This window comes from Impatiens glandulifera, chromosome 9, assembly GCF_907164915.1.
Source record: "Impatiens glandulifera chromosome 9, dImpGla2.1, whole genome shotgun sequence".
Taxonomy (NCBI): Eukaryota; Viridiplantae; Streptophyta; class Magnoliopsida; order Ericales; family Balsaminaceae; genus Impatiens; species Impatiens glandulifera.
This window is the reverse complement of record NC_061870.1, coordinates 23,131,327-23,145,951: the sequence shown is the minus strand read 5'-3', so window position 1 is coordinate 23,145,951 and position 14,625 is coordinate 23,131,327. Positions and strand designations below refer to the sequence as shown.

The 14,625-nt window shown below is 34.2% G+C and overlaps 1 protein-coding gene across 1 annotated transcript; it reads right to left on the bottom strand.

Annotated features, from left to right (window-relative positions):
• Window positions 1–2,459: 2,459 nt before the first annotated feature.
• Window positions 2,460–6,483, bottom strand: LOC124916669 (3-phosphoinositide-dependent protein kinase B-like). Its single transcript, XM_047457417.1, has 8 exons — window positions 4,722–6,483; window positions 4,472–4,605; window positions 4,348–4,401; window positions 4,112–4,266; window positions 3,878–4,039; window positions 3,646–3,793; window positions 3,354–3,564; window positions 2,460–3,279 (listed from the first exon to the last, which is right to left on the bottom strand). Exons 1-8 carry the CDS (start codon window positions 6,265–6,267, stop codon window positions 3,098–3,100), a joined length of 2,592 nt encoding a protein of 863 aa, XP_047313373.1. The 5' UTR covers window positions 6,268–6,483; the 3' UTR covers window positions 2,460–3,097.
• Between the last annotated feature and the right edge of the window lie 8,142 nt (window positions 6,484–14,625).

Sequence of the window (14,625 nt, the reverse complement as noted above, 5' to 3'; positions counted from 1 at the left end):
GTTATGGTACCTGGGTTACTCTTCGCCAACATGAACAAATATGATGGCAATTTTCCATATGATTCCTCCACTGTTCCTCGCACTGCCATTAATGCTTGTTCCCTAGACTTCCAAGCCTTATTATATTTCAGCTTAAACCCATAATTTGTCTGCATGTCTTCCATTATTTTCTTAGGCATGTGGTCATGGTGATGGTCCATATACTTATGTTTGATGCACTCCGCAATTACCCATGATGGTGCTTGCCTCACATTCTCTTGCCTCGTCAAAATTGAGCATGTGTGTACATTTAGTAATTTTCGAATCTCAAACATCTCTTGAAATTTCCCTTTCACGGCACGCAACCTCCACTTGCAATTCTCATTCACACATTTCACAAACCAAAGAACTTTTGTTGACTTTTCGATTTTGAATTCAAAATGATTAGCCATCGCATATCTATGCACCCTCAATTGAAGTTCTTTTTTGTTCTCATAAAACGTACCCACTTCCAATCCGTTTTCAAGGGTTAATTGAGCATGTGTTTCAACCGGGATTGGTTCCTCAACATTAATGGATGTTTTCCTCATAGGGGAAGTGGCTGGCCTGGGTTCAAAAGGGGGGGTACTAGCAACCAATTCACTCGGATGAAGAAATGAGACTTGTTGTTCTTCATTTACTGCATTGTGTATGTCATTTTGGGGGAGTGGATCTTCATGCTCAAATTCAGAAACCTCCTCTCTTTGGATTTCATCCGTTGGGTGTGAAGGTTGTGACTTCTCTAGTAAAGATACACAAAGAGGAGTGTTTTGCTCTTGGTGTGAAGTCGAAATATGTTGCACATAGAACATCACATCTTTATCACATCGGATAACAGCAGGAGGAGCTCTTTTAAAAAGACAATTATACTTCACTTTCAACACTAAATCATATCTCACTTTGTCCACGCGAATAGCATCATAGACGATTTCAGTTAATTCTTCATATGTAGTATTTCGGGATAGATGCACACCTACTAAAGAATTTGCTTCAAAAGAACTAACACCTTCATCATCTTTCAGCCACTCACCATCATATAGGACAAAACAGCTAACATATAAATTGGAATCTGCAATTGATAGAAATTTAAATGTTAGTGTACAAAAGAAAACCTACCATAAATGGATCGTTGGGCTTGGGCGTGGGGCGTGGGGGTTGAGCGTGGGGCCTGGGGCGTGGGGCGTGGGTCTTAGGCGAGGGGTGTGAGACTTGGGCGTGGGGTGTGGGCGTGGGGGTGGGGCGTGAGACTTGGGCGTGGGGTGTGGGCGTGGGGGTGGGGCGTGGGGGTGGGGCGTGGGGAGTGGGTGTGGGGCGTGGGGGTTGGGCGTGGGGCGTGGGTATTTGGCGTGGGGCGTGGGTATTTGGCGTGGGGCGTGGGGAGTGGGCGTGGGGCGTGGGGAGTGGGCGTGGGGGTTGGGCGTGGGGCGTGGGCGTGGGGCGTGGGGTGTGGGCGTGGGGCGTGGGGGTTGGGCGTGGGGCGTGGGTCTTTGGCGTGGGGCGTGGGGAGTGGGCGTGGGGCGTGGGGAGTGGGGAGTGGGCGTGGGGCGTGGGGGTTGGGCGTGGGGCGTGGGTCTTTGGCGTGGGGTGTGGGCGTGGGGCGTGGGGGTTGGGCGTGGGGCGTGGGTCTTTGGCGTGGGGCGTGGGGAGTGGGCGTGGGGCGTGGGGGTTGGGCGTGGGGCGTGGGGGTTGGGGCGTGGGGGTTGGGAGTTGGGCGTGGGGCGTGAGGGTAGGGCGTGGGGCGTGGGAGTAGGGCGTGGGGCGTGGGGCGTGGGCGTGGGGGTGGGGCGTGGACCGACTTTGACAGCATTTCGTTTACGTATCATTTCCCAGCATTTCCCAGCATTTCAACCATAACATTGACAGACATTCAACCATAACTTGAATGAAATGAGATTGATAGAAATGAACGTACCCATTTAGATGGTCTCGTCGTCGCGGGGTCTTAGTTGGGTCTCAGGCGTCGCGGAGCTGTGTCGTTGGCGTGGCGGCAGTTGACTACGGTGGCTGGCAGTTGGGGGAAGGGAGGGTGGTGGGGTCGCGGTGGAAAGGAAGAAGAAAGGTGATTGGGGGAAGAAGGGAATGTTTGGGAAATGGGGGACATGTGGGGGATGGGGGGTGGTGGGGGACCAACGGGAGGGGAGTGAATGAGAGGAGAGAGGGAAAAGAAAAGAAAAGAAAGAAAAAAAAAAAGAAAGAAAAAAAAAAAATTAAAAAATGAAAAGGTTATTCAGGGGTATAATTGGAAAAAATTATAAAAAAAGGTTAAAAAACAAAAACAAATTTAGTGAGGTTAAAAAACAAAATAGTTAACTTTTTAGGGTCATATTATCAAATTTCCCGTTTTTTAATCAAATAATATCAATAAAAAAAAATACAAGAAAAGTCTTAAATAAGAAGATAATATATGTTTGAAAGGAAAAAACAAAGAAAAGTCTAAAGTTGAAGAACAATGAATCTATAATGATTTTATAATTTGATTATTACAATCAAATAAGTGGGCGATCTGTAGGATGAAGATCTATAGGCGTAAGATAGTCACGACGAACATGATGATGATGATCTCATGATCATCATCTTCAAAGTTCATAGCATAGCTCTCCAGACTGTACTGATACAGATTCCTCTGTTTCTTCTTAATTCCGATCTTCCTTATGAAGTTCTTCCATCTAGGCCCAGCCATCATTTCTGAAAACTCTTTCATTTTCTTAAATTTCTCTCCCAACCATGTCCCCTTCAACCGATCAAACAACTTATCATAATAATCAAAGCATCCATTAATGCTTCTTCTTCCGTCTGGTTCATATTCATCATCATCATCATCATCATCATCTTTGATCTTCTTCAATGGTTCATCTTCCTCCCCTTGACCCATTGACATAAAAAGATAACTTGTTTCCCTGTTGCTGTATATGGGTCGATTTGATCGATCCATCTTATACATATCTAGAGAAGAAAGAAAGGAGGAAACTCCATGGAAACATACCTAAAAACTTACACGTCTTTTACACGTCTCATCCATTCAATAACATCTACAAGTATAAAGAAAATAATAATAATACCATTTTCTTCATCATCTCTATCAGTTTCTGGGAGATGATTGAGGAGTACTCTTAGTGGCCATGGCTCTAAGTTCATTAGCAATATCAGTGAAGCTCGGTCTCTCTGACGGCTCGGAAGACCAACATCTCTCCATTAGTAACCGCCACTCCGGGTCGCATGATTCGGGCACAGCAGGACGCAATGTGTTGCTCACAATCCCACCTGGAAAAAATATCCCAATTCAGTCTTGATTTGTGAAAATTAACTATAATAACTAACCAAAATGAAACAAGTACCTATAATGGCTCCATAATGTAAGTCTGCGTATGGTTCTTCACCGGTTAAGAGCTCCCACATCACGATTGCGAATGAGAAGACATCAACCTTATCAGATACGAGACTACTGCTTCCATTCAGAAGCTCCGGAGCCATCCAAGGGAGTGTTCCTCGTACCCCACCCGATATTAATGTATGACACTTCACCTTCGACAGGCCAAGATCACCAACCTTGATAAACCAAGACAAGACAAGACAAAACTAATAAACATAACTTGTCCAGGAAAAAACAGACTGAAAAATAATTCTAACCTTGCATATTGGACGATGAGGATCGCGTAGGTTAACAAGCAAGTTGTCGCTTTTCAAATCAAAATGAACTATATTTCTTCCGTGTAAGTATTCCATCCCGAACGCCACATCCGTAGCAATCAAAAGACGCTTACGCCTATCTAGACTCCTGTTTGAAATCCAATATTCAAGTCATCAAACAAAATACAATCGAATATGAACCTAATAAACCAGGAACAGAAGAAGAAATTACTTTTCATTCTTTTGTAGAGCAGTTCTAAGTGAACCATTGACCATATATTCCGTAACTGTTGCCACAGAACCTCCAGGACCGTCGAGGACAACACCATAAAAGGCGACTACATTTGGATGGTGCAAATCAGCAAGCTTGATCGCCTCATTCCAGAAATCATCTCTCTAATTAACATATTCAAAATGAGTGAAATCAAAACACTTTCATAAAGAAGCGAAAAGGGTAAACTATCGCACCATTCGATGTTCTTCTGAAGCTTTTCCAGCAAAGCACCTTTCGTTAATCCTTTTAATCGCGACATCAGTGCCTCTCCACTTCCCATGATAGACTGTACCGAAAGTTCCAGAACCCAGTTCTTGAAGTTCTTCAAGGTCACTGTTCTTTATTATCTGCAATAAACAAAAATAGGAATATTTTTAGAAACAATAACCACCAGACAAGAGGAAGGAAGGATTTATCACTTCTCTGACCTGTAATCTTCCAATACCATCTGAAATTGGGAATCCAAAATTAATCTTTTTCTCCTGAATAAACTCAATGATGTGAGTGGCTAAACAAAATTTACTAATATATTGGAGAAAATAGAGGGAAAACCTCGGAATTTCTCTCATTGTTTCCAGTTAAGTCCGGGTTGGAAGGATTCCGATGTATTGGTGCCTGAAGAACGGAAGATGCTACACCTTCAGCAACAGCTTGAAGTTCGTGCTTGATCTGTTCCTCAGCTGATCATTTCAAACCCCAACATAGAAAAAAAAACATAAAGAATAGAAATTGAGATATTTTTAACATGAAAGTGTCATCAAAAGATCATCATCAATCAATAATGGGGAAATAAATGAATGACCTTTGCTTATTTGAGAATGCTGATTAGGTTTAGGTAGGGTAAGATGAGTATCATAACACAAATTCCAGGGATCCTGGTTACTGAAAAGAGAGTTTGAAGTATCCCCTCCTCCATCAGCTTGATCGACAAGAGAAAATATTGTATTTTCATAAGAAGATTCCTGATCAGAGGGCATAGAATGAATCCCCAAATTCGTCGTCACTTTGGGTGAATCCCGCTGGTAAAAATCAGGCAAGAAAATCTCACTTGTGGTTGAACATTGAAAGAAAGGATCTTTATGTGTAAATTCAGATAATTTTCCATCCAATTCTCTATCATCTTCTTTATAAACCCCCAATAGACTAGAACCCAACAATGACTTGTTCTTGAGATGACCAGTTATCATTTCATCCGATTGGATAGTATGATAAACTCGGTTCATATCCGACACATTATTACTCATAGGACTTTCCCTAAGACCCTGTGCAACCGGATCTGAATGGGCACGAGGCAATACACTTTCACACGTATAGCAATTATTAAAACTCGGGTTTCTTTCAGACATAACCGGGACCCCATGGGGAGAAACATTGAAATCTTGAGGTTGCAAAAACGATGTCTGAACCATATTATTATTCGGTTTCACATTGAAATGAGGAGAGCCAAATGCTTGCAAATAAGTTCCAGCAGGTTGGAAGTTAACTGGTGTAATAGGTTCTTGTTCGGGTTCGGCATGAATTCCAAACCTATTACCAGATGGTTCCACATAAGAAACAACATTGTCAAGAACCTCAGAGTAACAATTGACGTCTGAATGCTGGTTAGAAGATAAACTTGTTAAACTAACATCTGATATCAACCCATTAACCGCTTCCACATATTTCTGACCACTATCTTGCACTTCACCAAAATGAACCATTCCAGCCAAATCAAGATCCGAAGATGAGAACAAGAAGACTCTCAGTTTAGCCGACCCATCTAACGATTTCTCAGTCAGCTTCTCGTACTCATCCATCATGTTCTCCAAATCATCTGGACAGGAAACCGACACAAGCGCGTCCAGATCCTCATCTGGCAACTGATACTTAATCACAACACTTCGTCCATAAGTATCAGCCATTTTCTGAACTAATTCATTGAAACTCACATCTTTCCTCACACTAATGATCCTGGTATGCCCACCAACATATCTCAATGTTCCATCACTAGGCCTTGGGAAAACCTTTCCGCCAAAACTACACAGGAATTTCACTTTCCTACCAGAAACAGAATCATCCCCAAAGTCATCACTTGAAGGAACACTGGATGATGATGATGATGGAGGCAATGGCATATGAGGAGAAGGGCACCAGCCGGCTGGCGGCAAATATTGTTGCTGGATAAAACCTGAATCACCAGATATTGTTGCCGGCGGATAATAAACATGAGAGGTATTTACATTTACATGGTAACCATCGACGATCCTTCCTGGTGCTGTAACCGGAGTATTTCGAGTCTCTTCAGGCATTGCTCTTACTATATTCAATTGACGCAAATCCATAGGCACAGAGTTCGGATCGAAAGCCATCTATAATATCATAAACCAATAAGTGTAAAAATGGGAACAGATATACATTCAGAGAAGACAAATCTAGGGTTTTATTTTATGGGTTTTCCTCATTTCAGCTGAACAATCCAATCCAATCCAATCCAACCCAATCCCTATATGAATCCATACAAAAATTGAGTAAAAACTGACAGCATCAACCGTTGATTTCCCGAATACATCCAATCATTCATGAGATCATCATCATTATTAAATAAAGATGGTAATGTACCTGATTAAGCGTCGTCAGGTGGATAAGATTGCAATGAAGAAAGCGAGAACAGGGGATTGGATTTGGGTCGGCGAGGAAATGACCGGCGCTATAGTTGAAAAATGAAAATGAATAGAATGGCTGAAGTCGGAGTTACCTGTTATGGTGGGTTGTGTTCTTCTACTCGTTGCGTTCTTTTCTCTGCAAATCCTTCCTTTGGACATTTTCAACTATACGCTATGGGAAGAGAAATACAGAAGAGAGAGAGAACAGAGGAAACTAGAGAGAGAAAAAGAGAAGTGTCACTTGTCGCAGCAAACGAGGTTAATTAATTTGGGTCCCCACTTAAATATAATATTGCTAATTATTCTTAATTTTTTTATTATTTAATTTAAATATATTAATTATATATATATAAAAAAAAACTGAAATCATTCTAATGGTTGATTAAAAAATGAAAGTGTGAATCTATAGAGAATTTTAATATACAATTTGGTTTTTATCTGTTCCAAAAAATATTTTTAATATTATGTTTTAAAAAATTGATTTAAAAATAATTAGACAAAGAATTAAAACTTAGTTTGAAATAAAAAATATATATTAGATAAAATAAGATAAAAATAATTATATTGAAAAATAATATTTATAACAAAGTCAAAAGTTCAATTAAAAAACTTATAAAAAAATTAGATTGAAAAGAGTCATAATTTATGTGTAAAAACACAGATTCCGGTTTAGTGAAATGATTGTTAATACTCGAAAATTAGCGCAGGTATAAATGACTATCTTTATTTTAAATCATTGGTGATTTTTTAAAATATGAGTTTTACACTTTATTATTTAATAAATTATTTCAATTCTAAGACTTAAAACATGTGTACAAATTATTCTAATCATATCATATACATGTGAAATTATATTTTTAATTACTATATATGACAAAAAAGTAAAAACATATTAGTGAAGTCTTTATCCAAAAGTTACCTCAATGAATACAAATCTTATAGTTAGTCTTCAAATAAAACCAAACAAGACCTTAGGAAGATATTTTGTGTTTTTATTTTGTAAAGTTAGGATTTAAGTGGAAAGTTAAAAAAACAAAAATATGAAATCAAAGGTCCTGAATGACATGAGGCTCGGTCATTGGAGAAGACAGGAATCGGTCGCAGCTAGCGCATGCGGACAGACCCAGGATTGGTCGCGACCTCGGTCGAAAATGGGCCAAGGTCAAAAAGTAGGTCACGGTCGGTATTGGTCGGTCTAGGTCGAAAACTAGGCCGCAACTTAAAAAAACTCAGTCGATTTCAAAATCGAGGCATTGACCTTTCTCTCTTGATCGCGGCTTGGATTTTGATCGGAAAAAAGCTACTACCTTAGTATAAAATGTGATCAAGGTTGATTTTTTTTTCTTGGTGCGACTAAAGAACTCGACTAAGACAATACTATATATATATTCATAATTATGAATTTATTGAGATTTATAAATTATGAATTCTAAATTTAAAAATAGTATTAATTAAAGTATAATATATATATATATATATTTCATAATTATGAATTTATTATTATAGAAATAAAAGAAGATTTTCTTTAGTTGATTTCCAACCATCCCAGTTAAGATTTTTTAAAATTGAAAGGTAAAAAAATTAGAAACATGGTTAATTCTCTATAAGAGATCAAGCCCTCCACTTAAACCAATTCAATATATATTTATAGAAAATGAGAGTCCACTTTTATACCAACCTCATGAACAAGACTCATTCAATTTAAATTACCCTAGTTCATAACAAAAACATGTAAATTCTACATACACCAAAATGATCACAATTTTTTTACACAACCAACTCAAATATTAACCGATAAATTAGTGGCTCGAGCTCTCAAACTATCATTACTCTAAAATATAGTTGTTGGTGACTAATGACAATAATAGTAACCAAAATAATACATGGTACTAATCTAAGGGATCATGGATCCCTTGCTTAACTATATAATAGAGTGATGGATGATCAAAGATTGTGTATTGGAGTTTTCCTTCTTGCAGGAGAATAATCCATTCCAGCAATTTCTTCGAATACGCTTGGCGGATATCCACCTGCGACGACCTTGGAATCCGACAACTTTTTATTGTTATAATTGGCTCCAATAATATTAATCTTCTCTACATATGAGGTTGATGGTTTTTGCTCTGCTTATAATAATTATATAACAAGTATATATCAGGTTGTGTATATATAAAGAAAATTTTGTAGCGATCGATGTGTCATTCAATGAGTGGAACGGAAATTTAAAAATTATTTCTTCTACTAATGAAATGAAACATCATTCTCCATACAATTTTCCTACAAAATTTACAAACATGTAATTGAGAATGAATAAGATTATATATATACCTTGAACCTGATATTCATGATCATAAATATTCATGAGAAGACATATGAGAATAAGAGAGAGCAATTTGAAATTATAAGGCCTCATAATTTCAAGAGAGAAGCTAGATTAATATTCATCTTATATTTCCTACCTCTATATATATATATATACTAGAAGTAGATCTAGCTAGCTGCATATGCTCATAAATATATATATCATCATCAATTCATCATTAATCTCTTAAAAAAGCAAAAAAAAAAAAGTAGTGTAAATTATAATGAAAAAAATTAAGATGTGCCCACCCATGTATAACAGTATATTCATAGTTAAATCTAATGAGAAGGGTGATAAAAATAATGCAAAATATGATACATTTAAGTTTAAAAGAGAAACACAATTAATTTATTTTTTATTGAGACTTGAATTAGTTTTTATTGAGATTTATTTAATTTGAGTTTTTGTATGAAGGGGACAAATTAATGTAGTCCTTGTACTAGACAATGAGAGTACCTAAGTACCGACATAGAGGCCTTCTATTAGTTATGTTTAAAAAAAATCCAATTATACAAACCATTTTTTATTTATTATTTCACTAAATTTATTAATTATAAATATTTTATCATTATATATTAATTTATTTTAAGTTTTCTTTTTATAAAAAACACAACTCCTGAAAATCACTATAAAAAATTATTTACAAATATCCGAACAAACTCTTAATAAAGAAAAAAATGTTTCTAAATAACATATTATTTTCTATCATTTCATTTAATTTATCTCATCTCTTTTTTTATCTACCAAAACATTAAAATATTTTTTTATTTAATATATTACTTATCATATTTCAATGTCTTCTATTTAGTCATTCTAACCTAAAATAAAATAACCCAAAAACCCATATAGTTTGATTGACTTCAATTAATGTATGTCCCACCTAGATAAAATGAAATCTATATATATATATATATATATATATATAATGATGCTTAATTTTTAAAGTGTTCAGATTGCCGGGTCGAGAACTGTGGTTAATTTGGATATTTGGGTCGGATTGTGGGTTGACCCGCCTTTAAATTTAAAACGGTTAAAAATAAAATTAAAAATGTTAGAGTTATGTTTCGAACTTTCAACCTAACAAATCAAGTACAACTCTTTAACCAACTAAGCTACAAAGACTTTATATTTTAAATTCAACACCAAATTTGATAAACGCGGGACGTTTTAATATTAATATAAGTTCAACTTTTTAACTAACTAATATATATATATATATATATATATATATATATATATATATATATATATATATATAATGATGCTTAATTTTTAAAGTGTCCGGATTGCCGGGTCGAGAGCTATAGTTAATTTGGATACTTGGGTCGGATTGTGAGTTGACCCGCCTTTAAATTTAAAACAGTTAAAAATAAAATTAAAAATGTTAGAGTTATGTTTCGAACTTGCAATCTAACAAAACAAGTACAACTCTTTAACCAACTAGGCTACAAAGACTTTTTATTTTAAATTCAACACCAAATTTGATAAACGCGGGACGTTTTAATATTAATATAAGTTCAACTTTTTAACTAACTAATCTATATATATATAATGATACTTAATTTTTAAAGTGTCCGGATTGCCCGATCGAGAGCTGTGATTAATTTGGATACTTGGGTCGGATTGTGGGTTGACCCGCCTTTAAATTTAAAACGGTTAAAAATAAAATAAAAAATGTTAGAGTTATGTTTCGAACTTGCAACCTAACAAAACAAGTACAACTCTTTAACGAACTAGGCTACAAAGACTTTTTATTTTAAATTCAACACCAAATTTGATAAACGCGTGACGTTTTAATATTAATATAAGTTCAACTTTTTTACTAACTAATCTATATACATATAATGATGCTTAATTTTTAAAGTGTTCGGATTGCCGGGTCGAGAGCTGTGGTTAATTTGGATACTTGGGTCGGATTGTGGGTTGACCCGCTTTTAAATTTAAAACGGTTAAAAATATAATTAAAAATGCTAGAGGTATGTTTCGAACTTGCAACCTAACAAAACAAGTACAACTCTTTAACCAACTAGGCTACAAAGACTTTATATTTTAAATTCAACACTAAATTTGATAAACGCGGGACGTTTTAATATTAATATAAGTTCAACTTTTTAACTAACTAATCTATATATATATATATATATATATAATGATGCTTAATTTTTAAAGTGTCCGGATTGCCGGGTCGAGAGCTGTAGTTAATTTGGATACTTGGGTCGGATTGTGAGTTGACCCGCCTTTAAATTTAAAACGGTTAAAAATAAAATTAAAAATGTTAGAGTTATGTTTCGAACTTGCAATCTAACAAAACAAGTACAACTCTTTAACCAACTAGGCTACAAAGACTTTTTATTTTAAATTCAACACCAAATTTGATAAACGCGGGACGTTTTAATATTAATATAAGTTCAACTTTTTAACTAACTAATCTATATATATATAATGATACTTAATTTTTAAAGTGTCCGGATTGCCCGATCGAGAGCTGTGATTAATTTGGATACTTGGGTCGGATTGTGGGTTGACCCGCCTTTAAATTTAAAACGGTTAAAAATAAAATAAAAAATGTTAGAATTATGTTTCGAACTTGCAACCTAACAAAACAAGTACAACTCTTTAACCAACTAGGCTACAAAGACTTTTTATTTCAAATTCAACACCAAATTTGATAAACGCGGGACGTTTTAATATTAATATAAGTTCAACTTTTTAACTAACTAATATATATATATATATATATATATATATATATATATATATATATATATATATATATATATATATATATATATATATATATATATATATATAATGATGCTTAATTTTTAAAATGTCCGGATTGCCAGGTCGAGAGCTGTGGTTAATTTGGATACTTGGGTCGGATTGTGGGTTGACCCGCTTTTAAATTTAAAACGGTTAAAAATATAATTAAAAATGCTAGAGGTATGTTTCGAACTTGCAACCTAACAAAACAAGTACAACTCTTTAACCAACTAGGCTACAAAGACTTTATATTTTAAATTCAACACTAAATTTGATAAACGCGGGACGTTTTAATATTAATATAAGTTCAACTTTTTAACTAACTAATCTATATATATATATATATATATATATATATATATATATATATATATATATATATATAATGATGCTTAATTTTTAAAATGTCCGGATTGCCAGGTCGAGAGCTGTGGTTAATTTGGATACTTGGGTCGGATTGTGGGTTGACCCACCTTTAAATTTAAAACGGTTAAAAATAAAATTAAAAATGCTAGAGTTATGTTTCAAACTTGCAACCTAACAAAACAAGTACAACTCTTTAACCAACTAGGCTACAAAGACTTTATATTTTAAATTCAACACCAAATTTGATAAACGCGGGACGTTTTAATATTAATACAAGTTCAACTTTTTAACTAACTAATCTATATATATATAATGATACTTAATTTTTAAAGTGTCCGGATTGCCGGGTCGAGAGCTGTGATTAATTTGGATACTTGGGTCGGATTGTGGGTTGACCCGCCTTTAAATTTAAAACGGTTAAAAATAAAATTAAAAATGTTAGTGTTATGTTTCGAACTTGCAACCTAACAAAACAAGTACAACTCTTTAACCAACTAGGCTACAAAGACTTTTTATTTCAAATTCAACACCAAATTTGATAAACGCGGGACGTTTTAATATTAATATAAGTTCAACTTTTTAACTAACTAATCTATATATATATATAATGATGCTTAATTTTTAAAGTGTCCGGATTGCCGGGTCGAGAGCTGTAGTTAATTTGGATACTTGGGTCGGATTGTGGGTTGAGCCGCCTTTAAATTTAAAACGGTTAAAAATAAAATTAAAAATGTTATCCGTAATTTTTTTTCACGATTTTTTATATTATTAATCGTGAAAATGCACGAGATAAATACTAGTTAAATTAAATGATGCATGTATGTAGCAAGTAGTGGAGTTTTGATTGAATATCTAACTAGCTATCATTATTAATTATATATATATATATATATATTATAATTAAATGTTACATATATATAAAGGCCACAGTTGTAAGTGATGTGCCAATTCGATTCGATCAGGGCCTGGGGCATGGGTTTGAATGACCAGAGCTGCTAATTAGCTCATCTCCATCCCATTAATTAACCCTAGTTTTATCCATCTCTTTTCATTTCCATAATATCTTATAATGAATGTGATTCATTAATTTACAAAATGTTTCTCATTTAAATTATTTATATTTTATACTAAATAAGATTTTTCAATATATATACACGACCTGCCTTGGGTGAGGCTATATACAGTCGCACCCTAAAATAATTTACAAAATTATAGACTACTAAGATTATAACATGAGAACATAATAAACATTATCATAAATAATAAATTAAGAAAATCCAATTTTTAGACTAATTTGTTCATTTGTTTGTATGTCTGTCTTGTCCCCCAATAATACATATTTGGATCAATTAAAAATTGTTGACATGTAAATATCATGTCGGAACTCACCTTTCAAATTTGTCGACATAATTAATTTTCTATTTTTTTAAAGAATATATATATTTATATATTAAGTGTGTAGTTCGGTTTCATTTTATCACCGCAAAAAATTATCTCAACCATTTATGTCGGTTTTTTAAAATTTTCATCCGTAGATTGACGATTAAATGTCAGTTCGGTTTGTTCGGTTACAACAAGATCGGTTCGGTCGATTTATCAGTTTAATCGTTGAGAAAATAATATATATATATAATATAATAAAATAACTAATTCTAAAATATTTTTAAAATTATAATAAAACAACTATTTAACCTAAAAAAATATATTAAAATATTAATTAAATTAAATAAGTTTAAGAAAAAAATTATTAAATATATAAAATAATAAATATGTGTGCCAAAAATATATTCAACTTTTACTACTATACTATAAAGACAAATAATTAAAAAGATTATTTTGACACGATCATAAATAGAGAACAATCTCATAATTCTTTTTTTTGAGGAATTTCAATCTATTAGAGTCATAATAAAAAATTTGTCTTTTGTACTTAGTCGGAGATATTCAAGAAGGAAAAAAACTCTATTCTGAGGAGTATTTCAGAAAGAGTTAGAATTCTGAATCTGATTAATAATATACAATTCAATAGAAACACTATACAAAAATGTGATACTATTATAAATGGAAAGTTTGTGACAAAAAAAACATGGGAGATCATTAGAACAAAGGAGGTGGTGGTCGATCGACATAAAGTAGTTTGACCTTCAAATGTTATACCTCGACACCAATTCATCCTTTGACTGACATTTAGGAAAAGATTTGTGAAAATAGACAAATTAAATTAAGAATTATATGAATATTTCATACGTTAATTGCCCAATCTGCGTAGTAAAAAAAGAAGACCATCTGTTTGGGGAGTGCGTGTTTGTATTTAAACTGTGGATCAATTTTGCTCAGAACATTAATATCACTAACTTTCAGGTACATGGAACGAAATCATAGAACTTGTAAAGAAAAAAGCTAAAGGCGATAACTCCTACGCGAATGTTTTCAAATGCATCTTTGGAACCTAGTCTACAATACCTGGAGAGAAAGAAATACAAGAATGCATAGCATGAATAAGAGAACAAAAGGAAAAGTTTGGGATGATATTATTTCTAATGGCAACGCTCTCATACATACATGGAGTGGAA